General features: G+C 68.4%; 1 protein-coding gene across 1 annotated transcript; it reads right to left on the bottom strand.

The window, feature by feature from the left end:
• Nucleotides 1-339: 339 nt before the first annotated feature.
• Nucleotides 340-15617, bottom strand: BAG6 (BAG cochaperone 6). Its single transcript, XM_067316893.1, has 26 exons — nucleotides 15433-15617; nucleotides 14945-15032; nucleotides 14732-14849; nucleotides 13759-13949; nucleotides 13591-13644; nucleotides 13424-13498; nucleotides 13180-13334; nucleotides 12973-13102; nucleotides 11944-12141; nucleotides 10836-11073; nucleotides 10692-10751; nucleotides 9949-10053; nucleotides 9484-9584; nucleotides 8750-8831; nucleotides 7865-8208; nucleotides 6987-7305; nucleotides 6079-6248; nucleotides 4430-4483; nucleotides 3459-3561; nucleotides 2767-2891; nucleotides 1932-2084; nucleotides 1572-1628; nucleotides 1398-1487; nucleotides 1170-1277; nucleotides 939-1085; nucleotides 340-471 (listed from the first exon to the last, which is right to left on the bottom strand). The coding sequence occupies exons 2-26, from the start codon at nucleotides 15017-15019 to the stop codon at nucleotides 358-360; spliced, it is 3366 nt and encodes a 1121-aa protein (XP_067172994.1). The 5' UTR covers nucleotides 15020-15032; nucleotides 15433-15617; the 3' UTR covers nucleotides 340-357.
• Between the last annotated feature and the right edge of the window lie 138 nt (nucleotides 15618-15755).

Raw genomic sequence — 15755 nt, 5'->3', positions numbered from 1 at the left:
GCCCCCCTATTTATGTGGGGCCAGGCAGGGGCTGTACATAGGTATAAATACGAGGGGGCCCGGCCCCACCCCGCCGTGGGGCGCAACATCTTTGTGGGGCGACCGCCCCCCCGGGCCCCCACCCAGGGCCCCCAGCCCCGGGCGAGACCCGCCCCCCCCTCGGGGCGCCTCCCCCCCCCCGGGCTCCGGCCCCTTTGTTAAAGAAATGGAGAAAAACTTGTTTGCAAAAAAAACACCCCCCAAAAAAAGAATAAAAGGTGGAAAAACTGACGGGGTGTTTGTGGGCACCGGGGGCTTGCGGGGGGGCGGGGGTGGCGCAGACAGAGGAGGGGCGGAACCTGGAGGGAGGCGGAGCCTTTATTGGGGGGGGCCGCGGGGGGGCCCCTCGTTGAAGACCCGCTGGGCATTGGGGAAGCGCCGGGGCGAGAAGTCGGGGTCGTCGCGGAGCCGCCGCTGCAGGTCGGCCTGGAGCTGGGGGCGGGGCAAGGGGCCGTGGGGGCGGGGCCGGGCGGCAGAGCCCCGCCCCGCCCACCCGGCCCCGCCCCCCCTGGGGTGGGGCCTGGCCACTCAGCCCTGTCCCCAACAGGAAACCCCCCCCTATGGGTGGGGAGCTGCCTCCCAGGAAGCCCCGCCTCCTTCCCCCAGCCCCATCCCCTGGGGGCAGGACACGGTGCCAAGGAAGCCCCGCCCCCCCAGAGCCCCACCCCCTGGGAGCAGGACCCTCCCCAAGAGCCCCACCCCCTGGCCAAGCCCCAGCCCCTGGTGTGTGTTGGGGGGGAGACCCTGCTCCTCCATTAACCCCACCCCTTAGGGGGCAGGCCCCCAGAAGCCCCACCCCCTCCCCAGGGTCCCCCCCACCCGCAGCCCCTCCGTGGGGCCCCGGGAGCCCCCCGCCCCCCACCCCCACCGGGAGCCCCCCGCCCCCGGGGCCCCGGTACCTGCTGGCGGTAGCCCTCCTGCAGCGGCCCCTCGCTGAGCTCCCGGCTGAGGCTCTCGGGGGGGCCCAGGGGGCGGGCGCCCGCGGCCCGGGCGGCGCGACCCACGGCGTCGGCCAGCAGCAGCGGGGGGCCCTCGGCCTGCATGGTCTGAGCGGGCATCAGTGGGGCTGGACGGGGGGGGGGGTGGGGTGGGGCGGGGGGCAGGAGGGGGCGGCCGTGGGGCGGACCCACCTTGCGGCGCTTGGCCGGCATCCCGGTCAGGTAGGCGTCGCTGAGCGGCGGCTGCTGCTTCACCTTGCGCTGGCTCTGGATGTCCTCGCGGATGATGGGCACCCACTCCTGGAGGGGGGGGGCCGGGACGGGATGGGGGGAGTGTGAGCGGCGCGTGGGGCTGCCCCACGGCGCTGCCTGCCCCACGGCGCCGCCCCGCGGCAGCGCCCCGCGGCCCCCCGCACTCACCGGGGGCACGGCGGCGGCCCAGGGCTCGCTCTCGGGGGCCAGCGCCTCCTCGGCCGTGGTGGCGGGGGCGGGGGAGCCGGCGCCGTCCCACTGCGGGGGGAGGGGAGCGTGTCAGGGGGCGGGGCCAGGCCCGGCCCCGCCCCCGGCCCCACCCCCCTCGTCGCCACGCCCTACCTGGGGCCCCTCGGGGGGCGGCTCTGCCTCCTGCACGTCCATTGGCTCCTCAGGCGGCTGGGGGAGGGGAGCGCCGTCAGGCAGGGGCGGGGCCTGCAGGGGTGGGTGGGGTTACTGCTGGGTGTGGTCACCCACGAGGGGTGGGGCTATTCATCACTGGGCAGGGGCAGGGATTTCCAGGAAGGGGCGGCCCTATCTTGGGGGGGTGGGGCTTGTTTTCAGGGGCGGGGTTTAACCTATAGGCTGCAGAGGGCGGTGCCCTGCTTGGTGGGTGGGGCTGGTGCCTGGGGGGTGGAGTTATCTCCAAGAGGGCGGGGTTACCTCTGCAGGGGGCGGGGCCATGCAGGGGGGCGGGGTTACCTGCGCGGGGGCGGGGTCGCTGAGGCGGCGCACGTAGGGCAGCACCTGCTCGGGGGTGACGGGCATGTGCTCGAGGACGCCCTGGAGCCGCATCCCCACGACGGCCGTGAGCCAGCTGACGAGCGAGGGCGACACGTCCGCCGACATGCGCCGCTGCGGCACAGGACACGCGGCTGCACACGTGCACGCGGCACGCCTGCCGCACGCTCCCGCAACACGCCTGCGACCCGCCTGCACACGCCTGCAACACGCCTGCACACGCCAGTGATGTGCACACACACGCACACGCACACACGCGCCTCAACACCCCACAACAGCAGGGACACGCAGCTACGGCAGGTGCTTTTTTACCCCCTCCCCCTCCCTCCAGGTGTTTTTGTCCCCCCCAGTGGTGTTTCTGCCCCCCCTCTCCAGTGTCCCCCCCCCACAATTCTTCCTGCCCCCCCCCAGGTTTTTTTGGGTCCCTCCCAGGCATTTTTGCTCTCTCCTGGGTATTTTCGGGGTCCCAGAGATTGTCCCCGCCCCCCCCCCCCCGTTTCTTGCCCTCCCTGGTGGCTTTTCCCCACCCCCAGCAGTGTTTTTGCCCCCCCCCCCGCAGCATTTCTGCCCTTCCCAGGCCTTACTGCCCCCCTCAAAGACGTTTCCCCCCCCCCCCCCCAGGTGTTTCTATTCCTCCCTAGGTGCTTTGCCCCTCCCCGGGGGTGTTTTCAGCCCCTTCTGGGTATTTTCACCTCCCTGGGTATTTTCACCCCCTCCCAGGGGTATTTCCCCCCCCCGGGGTATTTCCACCCCCCCCCGGGGTATTTCCCCCCCCCCCACGGGGGGCGGCGCTCACGATTCGGTCGCCGATGAGGGCGGCCAGGGCCCCGCGCTCGCCCCGCAGGCAGTGCAGGTTCAGCGCCAGGCACTCGAACAGGCCCCGGTTGCAGAGCTCCAGCAGCCGCGGCCCGAAGCTGCCGTCTGCGCGGCCCCGTCAGACCCACGGCTGCCCCACGGCGCCCCCCCCAGGCCCAGAGCTGCCCCACGGCCCCCAAAGCTGCCCTACGGCTGCCCCCAAGTGCCCCACAGCTCCCCAACTGCCCCGTGAAGGCCCTTGTGCCCCCCCGCCCCCCCATCTGCCCCACAGCAACCTTGCAACCCCCCAAACTGCCCCACAGCAGCCTCGCAACCCCCCAAACTGCCCCACAAGTGCCCCACATCTGTCCCAGGGCCTCACATCTGCCCCATACCCTCCCCACCTGCCCCACAGCCCCTCCCCCTCCAACTGCACCCAAACTGTCCCATAACTCCCCCCAGCCACCCCAGCTGCCCCACAACCTCCCCATTTGCCCCATAACTCCCCCAACCGCCCCCCCCCAACTGCCCCCAGCCCCAAAAGGGACCTCGTGGCCTCAGAGGAGCCTCCAGCTGCCCCCGAGGCTGCTCCCAGGCCCCACAACTGCCCCCCACAGCCTCCCAGGACCCCCTCCAGCCCGCTGGGACCCACCGCAGCCCCTCTGGACCCCCCCCCCCGGCCCCCCCACACACCGGTGCAGCGCAGCACGTGCAGCGCGATGCGGTTGAACTGCTCCTGCAGGAACTCCACGTTCGTCCGCGTGATGTCGACCCCCTCGGCCACGCGCACCCCGGCCTGCAGCGCCGTGGGTCAGCGCGGATCCCTGCGACCCGCGTCTGCCCCACGGCGACCCCCAGGGACCCATGTCCACCCCATTGAGCCCCCCCCCCCCCCCCGGGACCCCCATCCACCCCATAGGGATGCTGGTGTCAGGGCCCCAGCTGCCCCACAGCCAGCCCACCCCATAATCCCTCTCCGTGCCCCCCCCCCCCCCAAAACTGCCCCAGCCCAATGACCCTCCTCCCTCTGCCCCCATTGGGGACCCCCCCACACACACCCCTCTGCCCCATAGCCGCCCCCAAGTGCCAAAGGGACCCCCCCCCCGCCAGTAACCAGCCTATAGACAGACAAACAGACAGACAGACAGACAGACAGACACACACACACCCATGCGCCAGGGCAGAGGCATGCGCACGCACACGCAGATAAATGTGTGCATGTGCCGATACACACATATGTACATATATGCACACACAGTGCGATACACATGCGTGCACACATATAAGCATAAATCCACGTATATTATATATATATATATGCACACATGTATACATATACACACACCCCTACATGTGTGCACACACAGCATGAAACACATGCAAACGCGCAGTCATGAAGCACTCATGGATACATATGCACATGTGCACGAACACATACATAAGCATACATCTACATATGTGTATACATACGTGTACACACGTGTACGCACGTATGCACACAGAGCGCATACATATATACACGTGAGTGCCTGCGTACATACATGCACGGTGAGGCACACGTGCGCACGCATGAAGCTCCGGCACATAAACACACACACACACACACACACACACACACACACACACACGCGCGCACACATATAAGAGCACCCGCAGGTACGTACGAAGCTCTCGCGGATGAACTCCTCCAGCCCCGTGATGAGCTCGTGCGTCGCCGCCTGCAAGAGCCGCGTCAGCGCCCAGCTGGGACCTGGGGCCTCGCAAATCCCCCCCCCCGAGCCCCCCCCCATGGCCGGGAGCAGCCCTGGGGCTGGGTGTGTGTGTGGGGGGGGGGGGTGTGGGGGTGTGTGTGTGTGCGCACGTGTCTCATGTTCTGTATGTATATATGTACGCGTGTTTTATAAGTGTCTCTCATGCTCCATGTGTGTAAACAAACATGCGCGTGCACAGATTTATATGTATGTGCACCTATATACATATTGCAGATATGTACATTTTTTATATATATGTATATATTGATATTGTAAAAAATATATATTATATACTATATTAATAGTATATAATTTAGAAAGAGAATATGTGTGTGTGCGACTGTTCCTGTTTGTGTCTCATGCTCTGTATCTACCTATCTATATATGCGTGTGTGTGTGTGTGTGTGTGTGTGTGTGTGTGTGTATATATGCACACATATGTTTTATGTGTCTCTCATGCCCTGTGTGTATATGCAAAGGTGTGTGCATGTACCTTGTTCTGTGTGTGCCTCATGCTATATTTGTAAATATGTGTGTATCTGTGTGTGTGCGTGTGTAAAAAATACAAACACATATACACACACACACACACACACACACAGAACACAAGACAGATAAGGCAATAGTATGCAAATATATATAAACTATATATATATAAAAAAATAAAAAAATGCATGTCTGTATTCCTGCGTCTCTCGTGTGTCTCATGCTTTGTGTGTAAGTATGTACGTGTGTGTATATGTACATGCAAAAACACGTGCATATATATGCAGGTGTACATCTTATATACAATTATGTGTGTATGCACATACTATGTTTGTAAATACATGTGTATGTGTGCATATATGTGCATGCACACACATCTTTTAGCTAGATATATATGGGTATATACAAAAAACAGACGTATATATGAAGGTCTTGTTCTGTGCGTGTGCATGTGTGCGTGCGCATCTGCCTGTCGGTGCATCCGTCTCCTGGGCGTCCTCGAGAAGGTGACGGGTGCAGGGAAGGATCCCAGGGCAGCTACAGGCCTCTGGGGGGGTTTGGGGTCCTGGGGGGGGGGGGGGGGTTATGGGGGTCTTGGGGGGGGCGTTATGGGGTCGTGGGTCTGGTCACAGTTTGCGGAGGGATTCTGTGCTTACAGCGAGACTTACGGGAGTCTTGGGAGAGGTTATGGGGGGCCTGGGGAGGGTTTTGGGGTCCCAGGAGTCCCCATCCTGCCCAACCAGGTGCTGCTGGGGGGGTTATGGGGGTGCTGGGGGGGGGGAGGTGGGGGGTTTTGGGGGTGTTTTGGGCCCCGTCTCACCCGGACGTTGCCGTCGGTGGGCTCCCGGCCGCCCAGGTAGCGCTGGGGGTGTTATGGGGGTCCCGGTGGGGAGGTGGGGGGTTTTGGGGGGTCTGGGGGGGTGTTTTGGGCCCCGTCTCACCCGGACGTTGCCGTCGGTGGGCTCCCGGCTGCCCAGGTAGTGCTGGGGGGGGGTTATGGGGGTCCCGGGGGGGTTATGGGGTCCCAGTGGGGAGGTGGGGGGTCTGGGGGGGGGGTGTTTTGGGCCCCGTCTCACCCGGACGTTGCCGTCGGTGGGCTCCCGGCCGCCCAGGTAGTGCTCGCGGAAGAAGCGGCGCAGCTGGGGCTGCAGGCGCTGCAGGGGCTGGCACTGCCCGTGCAGCAGCATCACCACGTCCACCATGGAGACGTTCTGGCAGATCAGCGACAGCAGCTCCCCGAAAAACCCTGCGCCGCCGAGGGGGGGGGGGGGAGGGGGGTGAGGGGCTGAGACCCCCCCCCCCCTCCTCCGGATGGGTGGCCTCGAAACCGCGACGGGGTGAGCCCTCTGGGCTTGGGGGGGGCTTGAAACCACCCCTCCGGTTGGAGGGGGAGCCCTTGAAACCGCTCTCCTAGGCTGGGAGGGGGAGGCGGCCCTCGAAGCCACCGCTCCAGTGAGGGGCCTTGAAACCATCTCTTTGGCCAAGGAGGGCCTCGAAACCTCCACTCCGCTTGGGCGGTGGTGGTGGGGGCCTTAAAACCACCATCCTAGTTAAAGAAGGGAGCCTTAAAACCACTTTTCTGGCCATGGAAATCTTAAAACCCCCATTCCAAGTGAAGGCAGTGCCTTAAACCACTGCCCTAGTCAAGTTGGGGGGCCTTGAAACCATTATTTTGGCCTAAAAAACTTTGAAACCACTGTTCTTGCTGAAAAAGAAGAGCAAGGGGCTGTAATACCATACCCCTGGCCATGGAGAGCTTGAAACTATCATCCCGGCTAAAGACGAGACCTTAAAACCACCTTCCTGGCCACAAAGACCTTGAAACCACCATCCCAGTCAAGCTAGGGGGCCTCGAAACCACTCTTCCGGGCAAGCAGGCCTTGAAATCAGTGTGCTGGGTGAGGAGGGGGCAGCCGCAACCCCCCGCCCGGTGCCGGGCGGCCTCGAAGCCGCCACCAGAGCGGCGGTGGGGATGGGTGCTCACCACTGGGGCCCTCAGCGCCCGGCTCGAAGATGTTGGGGGTGCCGCTGAGGCGCTGGATGAAGGCGGCGATGCTCTCGGTGCTGCCCTGCGGGGCCCCCAGCGAGCCCAGCATGGAGGAGAGGACGCCCTGCACCACGCTGGTGAAGAACTCGGGGGGCAGCGCCTCGGGGGCCCCCGGCGCCCGCCCCCGCACCCCCGCGCCCGCCGGCGGGGGCGGGGCCGAGGCCCCGGGGGGCGGGGTTGCCACCGTGGGGGGCGGGGCCGCATCTGCCGCAGGGGCAGGGCCTGTTGCCGGGGGGGCGGGGCTTCCCTGGGTGGCCTGAGGGGGGGAGGCAGGAGGGGAGGGGGTGAATTACCCAGCGTGCTCTGGGGCCAGCTGCTCCCGGCATGCCCACAGGGAGCCCCTTCCCAGCATGCTTTGGGGTGGGAAGCCTCCCCCTTCCCAGCATGCTCCAGGGCAGAGACCCCCCCCAACTCCCATCATGCCGTGGGGCTGGAGACCTCCCCCTTCCCAGCATGCCCTGGGGCTGGAGAAACCCCTCCCTGTTCCCATCATGCTGTGGGGCGAAAGATCCCCCTCCCCTAAACTCCCATCATGCCCTGGACAAGGGATTCTTCTCGCCCACACTCCCATCATGCCCCATGGTGAAACACTTCCTCATCCCCATGATGCTGTGGGGCAGATCCCACCCCCCCCAGTTCCCATCATGCCATGGGGCAATTTCTCCCCCCATTCCCCTGATGCTGTGGGGCAGAGACCCCCCCCAGTTCCCATGATGCTGTGGGGCAGGTTCCCCCCCCTTCCCATGATGCTGTGGGGCAGATTCCCCCCCTTCCCATGATGCTGCGAGGCAGAGCCCCCCCCCCCCCCTTCGTGCCTGCAGGAAGTCGGTGACGCCCTGCAGGAAGGCGGGCACGCCCGGCATCGCCACGGCGACGGCAGGGGCCGGCCCCGCCCCCAGGAGCCCCCCCAGCAGCTGGGCCAGGGGCAGCTCCTCGGGGGGGGCCGAGGCCGCGGCGGCAGTGGTGGGGGGGGCCGCGGGCACAGGGCCACCGGGGGCCCCCGCGGCGCTGCCTGTCCCTGTGGTCGTGGTGGCGGCCGCCGGGGGGGCCGGGGGGGGCGCAGGGGCCCCCGAGGCACTGGGGGCCGACGACGGCGGCGACGACGACGATGGTGACGATGAGGTGGCGGCTGACGAGGCCGGAGAGGCGCCGCCCTGGGCTGGGGAGGGAGGTGAGGGGCTGCCTGTGCCCCCCCCGTGGCCCACAGTGCACTGGGGCAGACCCCCCCCTTCCCACAGTGCACTGGGGCAGCCCTTGGGTGTGGGGACCCTTCCCACAATGCCCCGGGGTGGGGTCTCCCCCCTCCCTCCTCTCCCCTCCCCCTTCCCACAGTGCACTGGGGCAACCCCCTCTCATGCTCTAGGGTGCCTCCCTCCCCTTCCCATAATACACTGGGGCAGGCCCTAGGGTGTGGCTTCCTCCTTCCCACAATGCTTTGAGGCAGCCCCCCTCTTCCCACAATGCACTGGGATGACCCTGGGGGCATGTCCTCCCTCTTCCCACAGTGCCCTGCCACCCTGCCCCATCCCACAATGCTCTGGGGCCCCTGGTCACCCTCCCCCTTCCCATGATGCTCTGCTCCTCCCCCCACCCCCCCCGGTGTCCCCCATCCCCGTCTCCCCCATGTCCCTGCATCCCCCCCATCCCCGCGCCCCCCCTGTGCCGTCCCCCTCCCCCCCGCGCCGCCCGCGCCGCCTCACCCAGCAGCACCGGCTGCATGAGGAGCTGCCCCACGAGGCCGCTGATCATCTGCGCCAACGACGCGCCCCCCCCGCCCGGCGCCTGCCCACACAGCGCCGCGGTCACCTCCAGTAGCCCACAATGCACCACGAGCCCCCCCTACCATCCCACCATGCACTGGGGCACCCCACAGCCCCCCCCCAGGCACCAGGACAACCCCCCATGTCCCATCATACACCAGGTCACCCCCACCATCCCATGATGCACTGCAGTGACCCCCCACACACTATCCCATGGGGCACCGGGGCAGACCCCAGTGTCCCACAATGCACCAGGGCCGGCCCCGCCACCCTGCACCATCCCACAATGCACTGGGGCCAACCACCCCCCCCAACCATCCCACAGAGTCCTGGGGCTTCCCCCCACTATCCCACAATGCCCCTGTCCCTCCTCCCTCAGCCCCCCACTATCCCACAGTGCCCTGGGGCCCTCCCCTTCCCCCCACATCCCTCCATGCCCCCCACCCCCCCAGGCCCCCCTGCTATCCCAGCATCCCCTGGGCCCCCCCATCCCAGCATGCTCCTCTGCCCCCCACTCTCCCAGCATGCCCTGGACCCCCCACATCCCAGCATGCTCCTCTGTCTCCTGCTATCCCAGCATCCCCCAACCCCCTGCTATCCCAGCATGCCCCAGCCCCCCACTATCCCAGCATGCCCTGGGCCCCCCCGCTATCCCAGCACACCCGGCGACTCACGCTGGCCTGGGGGGCGCCGGGGTGGGTGGGCCGGGGCCCAGGTGGGGGGGGGCGGGCAATGACGACCCGCGCGGGGGCCGGGAAGCCCCCGACTGCCTGGCCTGGGGGGGGAGACGCGCCGTGGGGCAGGGCTGCCGTGGGGCAGCACCGTCCCGCCACAGGGTAGCACTGCCGTGGGGTAGGACCTCCTCCAACCGCAGGGCACCACCCGCCGTGGGGCAGCACCCGCGCGGGGGCCGGGAAGCCCCCGACCGCCTGGCCTGGCTTGGGGCAGGTGCGCCGTGGGGCAGGGCTGCCGTGGGGCAGGGCCTCCCTGCCGTGGGGCAGCACCCTGCCGAGGGGCAGTCGCCCCCCTTCGCCGTGGGGCAGCTTCTCCATTGTGGGGAGATTCCCCAGGCTGTGGGGGGCGGTTGGGGGGCGCCGTGGGGCAGTTGGGGGGTGGGGGGCGCCGTGGGGCAGCCCTACCTGTGGCGGCGGAGGCGGCGGCGGCCACGGCCTGCTGGGTGATCTGGTGGGCAACGGCCTGCAGGAACTCGGGGGGCAGCGGGGGCAGCTGCAGGGGGGCCCCGCCTGGGGGGGGGTCAGCAGGGCCGGACCCACAGGCGCCCCTGGCCCCACAAGTGCCCCCCCCCACCCCAATGCCCCCTGCCACCCTGGATCTCCCCCAAAGTGCCCCAAATGCCCCCCAAAACGCACCCAGATCTTCCCAAAATACCCCTAACCCCCCCCAAAGTGCCCCAAACACCCCCGAGCCCCTCTGAAATGCCCCAGGTGCCCCCAGATCCCGGCAAGTGCCCCAAAATCCCCTCCTGCAACCCCCGTTCCCCCAAAATTGCCTTACTGACCCCAAAATTCCCCCAAAGTACCCCCAAACCCCTCAAAATGTCCCTAAATCCCAATGTCTCTCCCCCAAAGTGCCCCCAAACCCCCCCATCCCCGCAAAACATCCCCAAAAACATCTCAGATCCCCTCCAAATACCCCCAAAGAGCCCCAAATCCTTCCAAATGCCCCCAGATTCCCCCCAAACGCCCTTATATCTCCCAACGTGCCCCCCAACTCCCCCCAAAGTGTCCCCAAATCCCCCTAAGTGCCCCCAGATCCCCCCAAAACGTACCACGGTCCCCTCAGCTTGCCCCCAAGTACCCCCAAACCCCCTCAAACTCCCCCCAAAACGCCCCCCACCCCCCGACGCCCCCCCAGGGCTCACCCATGCCCAGGCCATGCCCGGGGGGGCCGGCATTGCCCCCGGCCGCCTGCGACCCGGAGTCTGGGGGGGGGACACAAAGGGGAAGGGGGGGGTGAGCGCCGGGGGCCCAGGCGTCCGGGCGGGGGCCCCGGCGTCCCCACTCACCCTGGATGTTCATGTGCATCATGACGACGGGCTCCACGGTCTGGTGCGAGATGCGGATGACGCGGGGGGGCCCCGGCTGCGCCCCGGGGGGGGCCGGGGGCGGCGGCGGCCCTGGGGGGGGCGGCGGCCCCTCGGGGGGGTCCCCAGGGCTGGCGGCGGGGGGGCCCTCACCGGGGCCGGGAGGGGCCGGGGCCCGCGCCCCGTTCCCCGTCATCGTCACCGTGGTGCCCACGTTGATCTGGGGGGGGGGAACCGGGGGGGCAGAGTGTCAGCAGCACCACCCGGACGCCTGGGCCCCTTCCGAACCCACCCGGACGCCTGGGCCCCCTCGGAGCCCGCCCGGACACCTGGGTCCCCTCAACCGTCCCCTGAAACGCTCGGGGCCCTTCAGCCCCCCTTCCCGGACACCTGGGCCCCCTTGGAACACACCCAGATGCCTGGGCCCCCTTGAAGCTCTCCCGGATGCCTGGGTCCCCCTGGAACCTGCCCGGACGCCTGGGTCCCCTCAACTGTCCCCTGAAACGCTCGGGGCTCTTCAGCTCCCCTGCCCGGACGCCTGGGCCCCCTTGGAACACACCCAGATGCCTGGGCCCCCTTGAAGCCCTCCCGGATGCCTGGGTCCCCCTGGAACCTGCCCGGACGCCTGGGTCCCCTCAACTGTCCCCTGAAACGCTCGGGGCTCTTCAGCCCCCCTCCCCGGACGCCTGGGCCCCCTTGGAGCCCTCCCGGACGCCTGGGCCCCCTCAACCGTCCCCTGAAACGCTCGGGGCCCTTCAGCCCCCCTCCCTGGACACCTGGGTCCCCCTGGAGCCCTCCCAGACACCTGGGCCCCCTCAACCGTCCCCTGAAACGCTCGGGGCCCTGCAGCCCCCCCGCCCGGACGCCTGGGCCCCCTTGGAGCCCTCCTGGACGCCTGGGTCCCCCTGGAACCTGCCCGGACGCCTGGGCCCCCTCAACCGTCCCCTGAAACGCTCGGGGCCCTTCAGCCCCCCCGCCCGGACGCCTGGGCCCCCCCGCCCTCGCGCCAGGCGCTCTGGGCAGCCGGGAAGCGGCGGGGCCTCGCGCGGGGCCCCTTCGTGCCGTGGGGGGCCGCGGGGCCGGGCCGCACCTGTATGGGGATGGCGGCCTGCTGCAGCACCATGGGGGCGGTGTAGTGGGCGAGGGGCCGGGCGACGTGCAGGTGGCGCGGGGCGGCGCCCGCCAGGTTGCAGCGCAGGTCCGACAGCGCCACCAGCACGTTGCCCAGCAGCCGCTGGCTCTCGCCCACCAGGTTGATCACGCGCTGGTCCTCCTCGCGCGCCTCCGTCTGCGCCGGGGTTTAGGGGGGGGGGGTGTCAGCGGGGCCCTCCCGAGCCCCCGCTGCCCCCCGGGGCATCGCCCCGGCCCCCCCTGGTCCCGCGTAGTAGCGCCCAGAGGCCCCCAAAAGGGCCCGACTCCCCCCAGCCCCACATGGTATCGCCCAGAGCCCCCCAAAAGGGCCCAACTCCCCCCAGCCCCACATGGTATCGCCCAGAGCCCCCCAAAAGAGCCTGACGCCCCCCCCAGCCCCACATGGTATCGCCCAGAGCCCCCCAAAAGAGCCTGACGCCCCCCCCAGCCCTGTGTGGTAGCACCTAGAGCACCCCAAAAGCACCCGAGCCCCCTCAGCCCCACACAGCATCACCCAAAGCCCCCCAAAAGGGTGTGACCCCTTCTACAACCCAACATGGTATCACCTAGAAGACCCCAAAATGACTTGCCCCCCCCAGTCCCGTGTGGTATCACCCAGAGACCCCCAAAAGAGCCTGACTCCTCCCCAGACCTGTGTGGTATTGCCCAAAGCCCCCTAAAAGGCCCTAACCCCCCCACAGCCCCATGTAGTATTGCCCAAAACAGCCTTAAAAGGGCCTGGTCCCCCCAGCCCCCATGGTATCACCCAGTTCCCCCCCCCTCTGCAATGGACTGACCCAGTCTCCCCATTACACCTGCACCATGGGGGGGGAACAGACTGCACCACTGTGGGGATGACGGGGGGGGGAACCCGGACTGCACCACCCCAGGAGAGTGGGGGGGGGAACCAACCTCCCCAGCCACCCCGCTCCCCCGGGATGGGAGGTGAATTTGCCCCCCCCCCGAGCCCCCCCTCTCCCCGGCTCACGTTGTTGTTGTAGTCGGCGGAGCCGGCGGCGCCCAGGATCTCCTGGCAGCGCTGCCGGAAGGGCTCCAGCCGCCCCTCCAGCCGCCGCAGCTCCAGCAGCACCTCCAGGTACTCGCCCGGCGCCGGGTGGCTGCGCGGAGAAGGGGGGTGAGAACGGGGCCCCCCCTACGGCCGGGCGGCCCCCCCCCTGCACCCCCCCCTGCTTACTTGGCGGCGGGCTCGGGGGCCGGCGGGGGCTCGGGGCCGGGCGGCGGGGGCTCGGCGGGCGGCGCGGGCGGCTCCTCGGGGGCGGCGGCGGCGGGGGCGGCGGGGGGGGGCTCCTCGGGGGGCGCCTCGGCGGGCGACGGGGCCCCACTGCTGCCCTGTGGGGGGGACGATGAGGGCAGCGGGGCGGGGGGGGGCACGGGGGGCGCCCCCGCCCGCCGCGGGGGGGGGGGGGGGTTTCGCTCACCTCCAGGCGGTTGAGGATGCCCTGGATGTCGCGCAGCATGTGCTGGGCCACCACCAGGCGCATGCGGGGCTCACTCTGGGGGGGGGGAAGCAGCGGGGGGGGGCTCAGGCGTTGCGGGGGGGGCGCCAGAGGGGCCTGGCCCCCGCCCCACCGCCCCCCGCGCCCACCTGGATGGGGGCCTGGTCCATGTTGATGTGCACGTCCACCGACGACCCATCAATCTGTGAAAAAAACACAAAAAATGTCCCAAAAACCCACCCAAAATCACCAAGAATCGCTGCTACGACCCCCCCCCAGTGTCAAGTGCCCCCCCCCGGCACCCCTCCTCGGCTCACCGGCAGGTTGAAGGTCCCCACCATGACGTAGCTGTTGGCGTTGCGGTCGTGGCCGGGCCCCCCCGGCCCCCGGGGCCCCCCGCCGTTGTGGGGGGCCGAGGAGGAGCCCAGCCCCGAGGGGCCCCCCCCGGAGGGCGACTGGGCCTGGGGGGGCGCCCGCTCCACCAGGTGGATCACTTTGCCCCCCACATCTAGGGGGGGCAGAGAGAAAAAAGGGGGGGGGGTCAGCCAGGCTGCCGGCGCTGCCCCACGGCACCTCAAACGCCCCCAACTGCTGCCCAAAGAGCCCCCAAAACCCTCCCAACTAACCCCAGGACCCTCCCACACACCCCCAAACTGCCCTCAAACGGCCCAGATGCTGCCCCAAAGCCCTCCCCAACCCCCTTAGCTTATCTCAGGGCTCCCCAAGTTCCCCCTAAACCCCAACTGCTGCCCCAGGCACCCCAAAATCCCCTTTATTAACCCCAAGGCTCCCCAACCCCCCCTTAAACTACCCTCAAATACCCCAACTGCCGCCCAAGGAGCCCCCAAAGTGCCATAACTTACTCCTAAGCCCCTCTAAACCCCCCCAAGTCCTAAACTCTTGCCCCAAAAGCCTCTAAATTGCCCCAAATCCCCAACAAAATGCTCCAATTTTGCCCAAAGGGCCCCCAAAGCCCCTAATTGACCCTAAAGCTCCCCCAAATGCCCCCAAGCCCCCATAAAACGCCTCGGGTGCTACCCAAGGGGCCCCTGAACTCCCCTACCCACCTCAGGGCTCCTCCAACCCCCCCCAGGGCCCCCCAAGTCCCCCAAACTGCCCCAACTATCCCCAAGGGCTGCCCAGTTCCCCCCACAAAGCCCCTAAACTGCTGCCCGGAGCCCCCCAAGCCCCCCCAGAGCCCCCCCGGCCACCGCCAGGACTCCCCAAGTCCCTAAGCCCCCCCGAAACCGCCCCGATGACCCCCCCAGCACCCCCCCAGCCCCCCCTCACTGTATTCCTGCAGTTTCTTGTCGTCCTGCAGCACCCGGCCCTGATAGATGAGTCGCTGCTTCTCGGCGGGGATGGAGACGGCAGTGGCGATGTGCTCCTTGAACGCCCGCACCGTGATCTGGGGGGACCACCGGGTCGGGGGGGTCGGGGGGGGCGGAGGACCCCGGGGGGGTCTGGGGGGGGGAACGCAGGGACCCCCCGTCCCGGCCTCACCTCCGGCTCCACGTGGAAGCTCCGGGTCTGCGAGTCCAACGTCTTCACCAGCACCTCGAGCTGCTCCTCCGCCATGGTGCCGCCGGCCCTGCTGCCCGCAGAGCTGACCCCTGACCTCCGACCCCACGACTCCACCCCACCCCAACCCCTGACCTCTGACCCTGCCACCCCAATCCTCACCCCGATTCCCGGTTTTAACTCCTGATCTCTGACACAATCCCCAACCCTGACCCTTAACCCTTGACCCCGCACCCACACCAACCTCAGCGTTGATCCTTAATCTTTTGCCCTGCCCTTTGACCCTACAACCCCACCCCAACCCCCACCCTGATCCTCGACCCCTGACCTCTAACCCCGCGGCCCCAACTCCCACCCCAAACCGCCCGGTCCGCGCCCCAGCCTGTAACTCTCAATCTCTGACCCCCAATCCCGAGCCCCTGACCCCACCCCTGACCCTTGACCCCCCCCGCCGGTCGGCGGCGACTTGCCTCCGCGGGGAGTCGCTTCCGGCTCGGTGCGCGATCCGCTTCCGGGGCAACCGGGGCGGAGGGATCCGCTTCCGGGGGTTCGGCGACCCCTGCGCCGCTGCGCGGGGGTCGCGGTCGGGCGCGGGGGCCCGCCGCCGGGGCCGGGCCGGGGCCGCGGGGCCGCACTCGGTGCGGAGCGGCTCCTCCGTGCGCCTCCGGCCGCGCCGCCCGGCCGCGCTCTAACGCGCATGCGCCGCGCACGCAGGACCCCCCGCCGCCGCGCCGGGCTGCCCGCGCCGCGCCTGCGCCGCCGCCGAGCAGGCGTCCGCCGCGGCCACCTCAGC

This window comes from Apteryx mantelli, unplaced genomic scaffold (assembly GCF_036417845.1).
Source record: "Apteryx mantelli isolate bAptMan1 unplaced genomic scaffold, bAptMan1.hap1 HAP1_SCAFFOLD_163, whole genome shotgun sequence".
Lineage (NCBI taxonomy): Eukaryota > Metazoa > Chordata > Aves > Apterygiformes > Apterygidae > Apteryx > Apteryx mantelli.
This window is presented reverse-complemented; position numbering and strand designations above follow the sequence as displayed.